Raw genomic sequence first — 10,464 nt, 5'->3', positions numbered from 1 at the left:
GGTTTCAAGGCGTATATCAGTGCCAATTTCTTTAAGGTTCTATTTGTCTCCACCTATATTTTACTGTTGAAGAGCGTTATTGACAAATTAATCTCGAGAATATAATGAAACCCAATAACTATAAACATTTTATACTGACAAAAATAATTTACTACATATTGAGCAGAGCATATAAGAGTCAATTTATATAAAAAGTTTCTACACTAATTCTATATAAAATAATTTAGGAATAATAAAGATAGGGAAGAATGAAAAGAAAATGTTTTTATTTTTTATTTTTGGTATATTATATAAGTAGAAGTTGTATTTATAAGCATTCTCGTGTATATTCATAAACATATAAATATAATTATTTAATAGATATTTAGATTGTAACACAAATTTATAAAATTTAATACAAAATTAAACTTTATGTAGTTTTAGATTTATTAAAATAAAAAGAAAATAATAGAATCAAATGTAAATTGGGTTTTTAAGCCTCATTCTCATCACCGCGTACTCCAGAGCGTGACGTACCAAACTATCAATACGATGTTTTTGTCTTCCTTCGGTTTCCAAAGTCTTTGATGTCATTCCATTAAAACCCTATAAATCTAGTCACTGAAAGAAAGACAGATAGCAAAAATTTGAGGAGAGAGAGAGCATCGGTAATGGCGAGAAGTGTTTCAGTTTGGTTTGCTTTGTCCGCATTCTTATGCTCTGTAATGGTGATCTCAGCTGAACAGAGCAGTGAAACGAAGGACTTTGTTTTGACTTTGGATCATTCCAACTTCACCGACACTGTTAGTAAGCACAAATTTATCGTCGTCGAGTTTTACGCTCCTTGGTAAGCCTTTCATATTTTTTTTTTCATTTTTCGGCTAATTTTTCTTCTTCTTATTTTTTTGGATCTTAGTTTCCTGAAAATAACAGAGGCTTCAAGTGCATGCTATGAGTTTAGTTGTTGATTTAGAAAATAGGGAGTCTAAATTCGTGATAGTTGCTTTTTGAAAGTTTTTTAGTGCATTTTACAGTTTATTACCCGATCTTATTTTTCTTGAGAAGTTTTCAATTCGAGTAGATTTGAGATTAGTGACCGATTGTAGGAGTGCTTGATTGAAGTTAGCTATTAATACGAAAATTGATTGCTTATCTTGAAATGATCGGTTAATTGATTACTTATCGAGTTCTCGAAGGAATCATTTGCTTTTGGAAGCAGAGATATTCTCACAAGAAATGATATAATGTTTTCGCTAATTGAGGTTATTGTGAAGAATCCTCGTCTTTTCTTGTTATTAAGTATTGGTTTCGATCTGGTAAGTAGTTAAGTTTGACCTTTTTTCTAAAATTAAAATGTAAGGTGCAATGTGTCGTATTATGTTGTGATAACACGAAATTTCATAGTAAATAAATCTTGCAAGAATGGTCTACATGTAGATCATTTTGGCTTGCTGAAATATGATTTTTTGGATACTTAAAATAATTTATCTAAACAATGCAAACATGAGTCTTCGTTCTGGAGAGATTTAACTTATTTTGTTTCATTTTCTTAACATGCCTTGTTAATCTTGTCTTTCTTCTTGGCACTAAATTCTTTTTTCTCTACTTCAGGTGTGGGCACTGTAAGAATCTTGCTCCAGAGGTAAAAAAAAAAAAAAATTTCCCCAAATTAGTCAAATTTTGTTGATAATTTTCTTAGTTGGCTAATAACAATAAGCCTTTTTGTTTGCGGTGTAGTATGAGAAAGCAGCATCTATATTGAGTAAACACGACCCTCCAGTCATTCTTGCCAAAGTTGACGCCAATGAGGAAGCAAACAAATATCTAGCAAATGAATATGAAGTCAGGGGTTACCCTACACTTAAAATTTTGAGAAATGGAGGAAAGAATGTTCAGGAATACAAAGGTCCACGTGAAGCTGATGGTATTGTGGAGTATTTGAAGAAACAAAGTGGTCCTGCTTCTGCTGAACTAAAGTCAGCAGAAGATGCCAGTAATCTTATTGATGGCAAGAAGATAGTAGTTGTAAGCTCTCTTAGAATTGTTTTCTCTTCTGTTTCCATTGGTTTTTGGTGACGAAGTTTAGCTGATATGTAGATATATGTTCTAATTCCAGGTTGGGGTGTTCCCAAAATTCTCTGGCGAAGAGTTTGAGAGTTATATGGCACTTGCTGAGAAATTGCGTTCTGATTATGAATTTGGTCATACTTTGGATGCTAAGCACCTTCCCCGTGGTGAATCGTCAGTGACCGGCCCTGTGGTCAGACTTTTCAAGCCTTTTGATGAACTCTTTGTTGACTTCAAGGTAATCTTGAGCTAGACCTAGAAAGTTTGGACAATACAATTACATAACATGGGGAGAATAACTAAAACAGGACATTACACAAAAATAAGACCGTGTCAAAATCTATACAGCACAAATTGTTAAGTGATCAAAATCTATGTAAGTATATGATCCGCAAACATAATATTGACGTAGAGTACATGAACTTGACATGAAGACACAAATTGCCAAATCTATTTGGAGCATCAACTATATTCTAGATCATCATTGATATACAAATTCCTTACTGTTGTTAGCTACCTTTGCACTCTTTGCAATTTGCTTTTACAAAAGCATTTTTCTTTCAGGACTTTAATGTGGAAGCTCTAGAGAAGTTTGTTGCAGAATCTAGCATGCCTCTTGTTACCCACTTTAACAAGGACCCAAGCAATCACCAATTTGTTATCAAGTTCTATAACAGTCCCAATGCTAAGGTAAATTTACACATCCGGAATTTCATTCCTTTATCACCTAGTCCTTATACACAGTGAAGGAAGACAGTGTGGCTGGCATTTGTTTGATAACAAGCGTTGTATTGGAATTCTTATTTTTTTCATGTTTTCTACTTTCGTCATGCACTTTGGACTGTGATATTGAGTTCTTTATCAGCTTGCTCTTCCTTCTATATCATTTTGGTTTGATTGTCATAACTTGTTCAGTACATCCTTTAAGTTCATCTACTAATAGAACTTCTGAATCTGTTAGGCTATGTTGTTTGCAAACTTGAGTGTTGAAGGTATTGATTCTTTAACTTCAAAATATCGTGAAGTTGCTGAGCAATTCAAAGGACAGGGAATTGGTTTCCTTTTGGGTGATCTTGAGGCTAGTCAAGCTGCCATCCAGGTTAGTATCTACTCAAATATGGTAGTATGCTTATTGCATTTGCCACAGTAGTCTAATTCTTTTTTTGGTTGGAAAGCAGTATTTTGGAGTTCAAGAAAGCCAAGTACCCCTAATCATCATTCAGAATAATGATGGGAAGAAGTATTTGAAACCAAATTTGCAGGCTAATGACATTGCACCTTTTGTGAAGGATTACAAGGTAATTAATTCACTAGATTTAATGTACCGGTTTGAAATATGATAAACCTTAATACTTTTTTAATCAAAATTTTGGTATAATTGCAACTTTCTGTAACTTGCACTGGTTAAGGTTATGAGTTATTGATAGGAGATGTAGCTGTGAGTTAAAGAGATATTTGCGGTTTGTCCTCTATTTGCTGTTTGCCTAAAGTACTCTTCTGCAGGAAGGAAAAGTTCCACCATATCTCAAGTCTGAACCTATTCCCGAGGAGAATAAGGAACCTGTAAAAGTGGTGGTTGCTGACACCCTTGAAGACATGGTTTTCAAATCAGGCAAAAATGGTGTGTTTTCCCCCTTTACCATTTAGTCATGGTTTACTTGCCTATGTTTTTTTCTTTTTGTTAGGCTTGGCATTAGAAGGTTTTATCATGTAGAGGGCATGATGGATGCTTAGAATTGCAGGCATTGTTTTTATCTGACAGTGTTGAATCTTGAATTTGGAATGAGTTCATATTTGTGTATAGCTTCTTCACAGTCCAATAGTCAGTGTACCCCTTCTATTGAAAATCTGTTGGTACCTCTAGAATCAGCAAATCCTTGTAATGAACTGTCTGGAAGAATATTTAGTACAAGGTCTCTTGCTTTCCTTCTTTTTCCAAAATAAAAATGGTCTCAGAACATGATGAGTAGATGGGTTACTTCATGTTGGTGCGAAGATAAGAGATAGTTGTGTGAAGCTAAAATTTTAATTTATTAGAAGTTGATGGCTTAGTCTTTTTTTCGAGGAGCCATCTAGTCAAATATTTTGCAGGTCTTTAAGTTAGGGACTTGAATTATGTTTCAAATTTCAAAAGAATTTGATAGAGCTTTCAAGCAATTTGCAGCTGTTGGAGTGAGATCAAGATTTTCTGAAATCACCATCCATGATAAAATGATATTAAGATTTTCTTTCTGCAGTTCTGCTTGAGTTTTATGCCCCTTGGTGTGGACATTGCAAGAAATTGGCCCCAATCTTGGATGAAGTTGCTGTTCATTATGAAAAAGATGATAATGTTTTGATTGCAAAACTTGTAAGTTTCTATAAGCTTTGTTGGTTTTAATAGGTGAGCGTATTGCATATTGAATATTTTCTATGTTTTGGTCCGATGAAGTTTTTAGCAATAATGCTAGAAACTGCTTTAAAACGAAAGGTTTTAGTGGACTATTGTTGGTAGAATTGTCTCCGAGAACACCAGGATGAATTTTTTTTTTTCCTTTAGTTGGTGGCAGCATTTCCACTGATTTTTGACAGATTATTAGGAATATTTCTTTTTCAATAGATAGAATGGTACTTTAGAGATATTAATTGTTGCAGGGACCCGCATCTCCTATTAGTTCTGTTGACATCGTGTATGTTAAATTTATGTTGCTGTGGCTCCTCATTTTTATTGAAGTACCTATGTTTGTGCATATCTGTAGATGGATACAACCCTTTAGGGACCTTCCAATTATATAGAAAAAAAAAATACTGGAAAAAAAATAAACAAACCAATGGTGGACATATGTCCAACATACACACCTCCTAAATCCAAGTAACAAAATGTTCAAATTACCTATTACCTTTTGGGAAGATTATTTGACCTATAGGCTTCTCCATTATTCTTTGTAGGATGCCACTGCAAATGATATTGTGGGTGAGAACTTTGATGTTAGAGGTTACCCAACCATTTACTTTAGATCAACTAGTGGAAACATAACTCCTTATGAGGGCAATAGGACCAAGGAAGACATTATCAACTTCATTGAAAAGAACAGGGATAAAACAGCCCAACAAGAGTCGGCAAAGGATGAGCTCTGAACAGGCAGGGTAGGTTTCTTACAAGTACTGCTGTCCTTTTTAATCTAATAGTATAATCTTATTTTAGCACTCAAATATGCTGAAATTATTTAATCTGTTTTTTTCTTTGTAGGAGCTCAACAACATAACTATACCACATATTTGGTATGTGCATTTGCAGTTTTATACAGAAACTGGTATCAACTGAAAGATGGTGGAACTTCTTCCCTCACCTCCTTCCCTTTAGTTCAATGAATCTCTTTTAATATTAAAAAAATCTATGAAATAATGCAGACGTGTTTTTTGGACTTTTCGTGTTGTAATTCATTGTAGTTTTCAGTATACCGTTAGTTGTGACAGTTACCTCGTCGGCAGGAAACTTCCGAGCAAGTTAAATATAGAGAGGATGCTTTGCATTTATTCTCCTTTGTCCCCCCTTTCTTTTCCTAATGTTCAGTCGCTGTTGCTTTGCTTTAATGGGTTTTTAAGTGTGGAAATAGTTGGTTAGGAAGCTAATTTAAGTTGCCTAGGGAATAGCTGTTTGTCTGATAGACGCTTTCTTTCCAGTCAAGATTTTGAAGAGCCAAGGTCTATGTAACTCCGAAATATACATATATTCATCAGGGGTATAGTGTTGGATATATGTATGCTTATTGCACAAGTGAATACAGTTACTTAGGGGAAAAAAAGTTGGAGCAAGTAAAACAAACCTAAGTCTCTCTTCCTTTTCCTCCCCTGAACAGTTTAATTTAAAACCGGAACCCTGAAATTGGTCTTACCGTGTAGATTATAAATTCAGCAAACATGAAAAATGGTGATTATAATGTATCTATCTTCAGGCCCACCTGTAGGAACCCAAACCCAACCTCAGCCAGCAAGCAAAATATGTCTTCAGATGTTGACATTCCCTCGGACTTGGGACTTGGGACTTGGGACTTGGGACTTGGATGATAATCGTAGTTGAGATTTTAATCGAAACGTTTTTAAGGTTTTTTAAAGTTTCCAACATAAGAAAGATTACTGAAACAACTAGGTATAATCCGAAAAATAAAATATGAATCGTGACGTAAATACATGAATTATCATTATCAACATTCATATAAATGTATAATATTGGTTATAACATAATAAAATAATACAAACTCTCTGTAAATATACAGATTGTTATATTTATAAGTTTTAATTTAGAGATATTAATTACCAAATATGAAGAAAGTATGGTTTTCATGTTATCGAAAATACTCGACTAATTACGTATACATTATTAGTATATAGCTATTTATATAAAAATCTTAATATTTGAATACAGATATTTAATTACACAGATTAATGAAAATAAATATTCCAGAAAATTTTAGATTAGCACAATAGCATTAACCAAGTAAGCAGTGCTCCTAATATATGTAACAGAATACTTTATACACTAATTTTCATGCTAGTAGTGCTGGTCGTTTCATTTGTTTAGGGTTTAACGTGAGAAGATAAAATATTAGGGTAGTATCTCTTGCTAAAAGTAATGATGGTACGTAGTAGAGCTAAGAGTGAGGAAGGGATTTGAGAAGGTGAGCTTGAATTTTGTGTAGGTCTGATAATTGAAGAGGCTTTAACATGAATTCTTCTGCTCCTCCTTCTAGGCACCTGCTTTCATTTTCTTTCTTTAATTAATTCCATTTTTTTACCTCTTTTTTTTCTCTTAAAAAAAAAGAGATGAACATGATCATCATGAACTTACATGCTTATTCTTGAAGGTACATTCTCTGATGACATCACCACCACCGGTACGTCTTTCCAAGAAGATCCCTACAGTTGTAAGTAAATACTAAGTTATTATCACCTTGAAATTATGAATTTGAAAAATATATAGTAATCTTAGAAATTTTGACTCTTTAATTCAGTTTTTTGTTTTGGATCTGGTGATTGGTCTAAAAACCTCGACCATTAGATATTACTATTCCAATTACAATAGATTCAATCAATATTTTTTAAATAAAAATCAATTTTCAAAAAATTTAGATGTGATAAATTCTTAATCCATAACCTTTTAGAATTATAATAATATAATAAAAGTGAATTCAAATTGTAACCTATTGGTCGAATATTTGAGTATTCACCTTCTTTAAAAATAATTTAAATTTAAGTAGTTTATTATATAAAAATAAAAATAAAAATAAAACAAGTATACATTTAAAGTATTTTTACCATTAAAATTATTTAAAATGATATTTAGATAAACAGGACACGATCGATTAAATTAAAGATTCGGAAAAAAAAAAACCCGTGGATTTTGATTTTTGATCTGATTTTCTAAAACATGAGAGAGCACCCAAGTTCCAATATTTATAAATGAAAAATAAATATAGAAAGTGATCATTATATAGTAACATCATTAAGGGGGATTGAGTTGACCTTGATACGTTTGAGTAAATCATAGCCGCTCGTTCCTGGCATAGAAAAGTCTGTCATTATTAAGTTGACTTTATGTCCCTGTGTTTCCTCCAATAGCACAATAAATTTCAGAAAAATATATATCAAAACTAATAAGTAATTTTAAGAGTGATGCATTTGACAAAATAGTAATTTTGATTTAAATTAAGTTATTTAATTTTCGAAAAATAATAAATCAGTCGCTAAGTTATTAAAAAATAACAAATCAATTAGTCATTAACATTTTTCGTTATAGGTTTAACATAACAACTAACGTGGCCAATTACTTGTCACGTTGGACATGAGTTGGACATGAGGAATTGAAGGGTCTTCTTCTTCACCTCTTCTTCTTCTTCAACTAATCAACAAAAGTAAAATTTGCCAAACAAAACCTATGGCATTTTTAAGGTTGTTGACCCTTGCCACTACCATAGTTGCTACTATTGCCTCTGCTCTATATGCCACTTTTGTGTTCTTTTATTCTTCCTCCTCTTCTTGCAATTTTTCTCATTTCCCTCAAGAAACTAACAATCTAATTTCTTTTTCATTTATATAAAAACCGAAACCTAAAGCAAAACTTTGAAAAAATTGGAGAGGGAGAGGGTTAATTGCTTCCTCCACCATCTAAAATCTTTGATGGTTAAAAGTGAAGTTACAACATACAACTATTTTCAAATATAGAAAGAAGAACGTAGAAAGTGACGGATATTTAATTAAAAGAAGAATAAGGTCAGAGATGTAGGAAGAAGAAGTGTGGCAGCCATAACAATTAGTTGAGGTTTAAAAAAGGGTTCATCTTCAAAATTTTAAGGTTAAAAGAAATGTCTTCACCTTCAAAAATCTCAAATCTCAAACCCTAATTTCCAATTTCTTCGACATCAATCAATAATTGTTTCATATTTGATGAGCTCTCTTAGAAATGCTTTCAAAATTGTCCCATAGAAATCCCAAATCTCTTGTGGCTAGTTGAATAGGTTTTTTGTTCAAATCTCTATGGTTGGTTGAATGGACAGAAGAAGAGAAAAAACTTGATTTACGTGAATGGGTTTTGGAGAACTGTTAAATAAAATGGAGTAGCGTGAAAGAAAAAGGACGACGTCTCTATTTCTTCTTCTTCTCCTCTTCTTTTACTGCCCAGTTAGGGTTCTTAATTTGGGGCTATTTAAATGATAGCAAGCACTCTAACTACTCCGTTAAATGCCATGTCACTTTTCCCTTACCTTTGTGATGGAAAGTGGTTAAAAATATTAATTTGTTATTTTTTGAATAACTGAATTAAAATCAGAGTGATTATTTTGTCAACTACATCAAAGTTGAGTAATTGTTGGTGTAATTTACCCTAATTTTAATTATATTATCAAATAATCTACTATGGTTGCTAGGGAAAAAAACCCTTTTTCAATATAGTGGTTAAGTACTTTTTTTTTTTTGGTTATCCTCTCTTCTATCACTTTGAAAAATAAATATACATTATCGATTGAGTCTTAAATCGATTGGCATCGATATTGTCGCTAATACAGAAGGACATGAGTTTGAATGCATTGAAGCATATTATCCTCCAATTTAAAAGTTTGGAGGAGTTACAGGTTGTTATAAGATACAATTAATTATGATTGATTATATATATTTAAAAATAAAGATATTATATAAATTTGATACAATAACAAATGATTTATGTTAAATAACCTAATTTCAAATTTAATCCCCGGCCCCTGGCCGTTTTTTAATATAAAAAATACTTCAAAAATATAAAAAAAAAATTAAAACAAGAAAAACCCCATTTTTAAATCTTTTTAAAGCAGAGAATATTTTGTATTTAAATATATTGAAGTTCACTATCTCTAAATGGTGTAAGATTGAGTCGCGGTATTCTTTTAATAATTAATTTAGCATAAAAAAGGGTTATGATAGAGACCTGATGATGATGTTGGGAAGAAGAAGAAGCAGGAGATGAGTGATGAAGCAAACCCAGATATTCCAACGCTTTTTCCCCAGACTCCACACACGTCACTGCAATTTTATCCAACTTTCATTTCAAAAAAAAAAAAACACCCCCATCTTATTATTTGTTAAGCTTAATTAATTAACAAAAAGGCTGAGGTTATACCTTGGTATGAAGAAGCTTTGAGGAGCTTCTCCAATAATTTCCTGTCAATCACACTGTCATCAACTGCCAATACATGAAACCGCTGTTCTTCTTCTTCCTCTTGCTGCATGATTTCTTCTTCTTCTTGAGGTTGAGGTTGCCTGTCTTGAACGATATTCTCTGATTTCATCAACTCCATTAATGTTAAATCAAAGCTTGTAATTGATTATATATATAGTTCGCTAATTATTCCTAGGCCGATCCACCTGATCCCGAAACTCGTCAAAATTTAAATGAGAAACTCTCTCCTTTTTTTCTTCGAGGAAGAAAAGAAGAAGAAAGGGAAGAAGGATAAATAAGGGGAGAATTTAAATGCTGCTTTCGGTGTAATCTGAATGAATGGATGAATAAAGAGTGTGTGTGAGAGAGAGAGAAAATCTTAGAACCCCATCTATACGTATTTTGCCGCTAACAGAAACCACAACACTTAATTTTATTTTATTATATATACGGATTAACATGAATTCAAATGTTTATTTTTTATTTATGAACCGAGGAGGAGTTATAGAAAATTTTAAATATTACGTAAAAAATTAAATATAATTAAAATTTATAATAAAATTATTAAAAAATTTATATATATCTATATTAGAAGCATATTTGCTAGAGTTAATAAATAAAAATCATTACTATTTAAAATTTTGTATTTGATTATTAATACTATGAAAGAGTCATGTTATCTGCAATATAATTATGATTTGTTTCTACCTGTTAATTTCAACATTAAATATTTGGTAAATCTCAAGTGTATC

At 32.1% G+C, this 10,464-nt stretch overlaps 2 protein-coding genes across 4 annotated transcripts; one reads left to right on the top strand and one right to left on the bottom strand.

Annotated features, from left to right (window-relative positions):
- Nucleotides 1–371: 371 nt before the first annotated feature.
- LOC108453145 (protein disulfide-isomerase-like) lies at nt 372–5,562 on the top strand. The gene is made up of 11 exons (XM_017751086.2): nt 372–826; nt 1,591–1,621; nt 1,717–2,004; nt 2,096–2,284; nt 2,611–2,736; nt 3,008–3,145; nt 3,225–3,344; nt 3,550–3,667; nt 4,284–4,396; nt 4,975–5,172; nt 5,276–5,562. The coding sequence occupies exons 1-10, from the start codon at nt 651–653 to the stop codon at nt 5,161–5,163; spliced, it is 1,488 nt and encodes a 495-aa protein (XP_017606575.1). The 5' UTR covers nt 372–650; the 3' UTR covers nt 5,164–5,172; nt 5,276–5,562.
- An 892-nt stretch (nt 5,563–6,454) lies between these two features.
- LOC108453146 (two-component response regulator ORR4-like) lies at nt 6,455–10,151 on the bottom strand. Of its 3 annotated transcripts, none has more exons than XM_053028017.1 (5): nt 9,674–10,151; nt 9,482–9,576; nt 7,549–7,635; nt 6,875–6,942; nt 6,455–6,780 (listed from the first exon to the last, which is right to left on the bottom strand). In XM_053028017.1, exons 1-5 carry the CDS (start codon nt 9,849–9,851, stop codon nt 6,678–6,680), a joined length of 531 nt encoding a protein of 176 aa, XP_052883977.1. In that variant the 5' UTR covers nt 9,852–10,151; the 3' UTR covers nt 6,455–6,677. The 3 variants fall into 3 exon arrangements, with proteins under 3 accessions (XP_052883977.1, XP_017606576.1, XP_017606577.1); XM_017751087.2 differs by having other exon boundaries at nt 7,549–7,626; XM_017751088.2 differs by having other exon boundaries at nt 7,549–7,583.
- Between the last annotated feature and the right edge of the window lie 313 nt (nt 10,152–10,464).

This window comes from Gossypium arboreum, chromosome 5, assembly GCF_025698485.1.
Source record: "Gossypium arboreum isolate Shixiya-1 chromosome 5, ASM2569848v2, whole genome shotgun sequence".
NCBI lineage: Eukaryota > Viridiplantae > Streptophyta > Magnoliopsida > Malvales > Malvaceae > Gossypium > Gossypium arboreum.
This window is presented reverse-complemented; position numbering and strand designations above follow the sequence as displayed.

What these genes read in the sequence shown, in the direction of transcription:
- LOC108453145 (XM_017751086.2), top strand. Translation starts at nt 651, where the DNA reads ATGGCGAGAAGTGTTTCAGTTTGGTTTGCTTTGTCCGCATTCTTATGC. An exon ending in TTTCAAATCAGGCAAAAATG is followed by an intron (nt 3,668 to 4,283) that starts GTGTGTTTTCCC and finishes TTCTTTCTGCAG; the next exon opens with TTCTGCTTGAGTTTTATGCC. An exon ending in ATGTTTTGATTGCAAAACTT is followed by an intron (nt 4,397 to 4,974) that starts GTAAGTTTCTAT and finishes TATTCTTTGTAG; the next exon opens with GATGCCACTGCAAATGATAT.
- LOC108453146 (XM_053028017.1), bottom strand. Translation starts at nt 9,851, where the DNA reads ATGGAGTTGATGAAATCAGAGAATATCGTTCAAGACAGGCAACCTCAA. An exon ending in CAAAGCTTCTTCATACCAAG is followed by an intron (nt 9,577 to 9,673) that starts GTATAACCTCAG and finishes ATAAAATTGCAG; the next exon opens with TGACGTGTGTGGAGTCTGGG. An exon ending in ATTTACTCAAACGTATCAAG is followed by an intron (nt 6,943 to 7,548) that starts GTCAACTCAATC and finishes TTACAACTGTAG; the next exon opens with GGATCTTCTTGGAAAGACGT.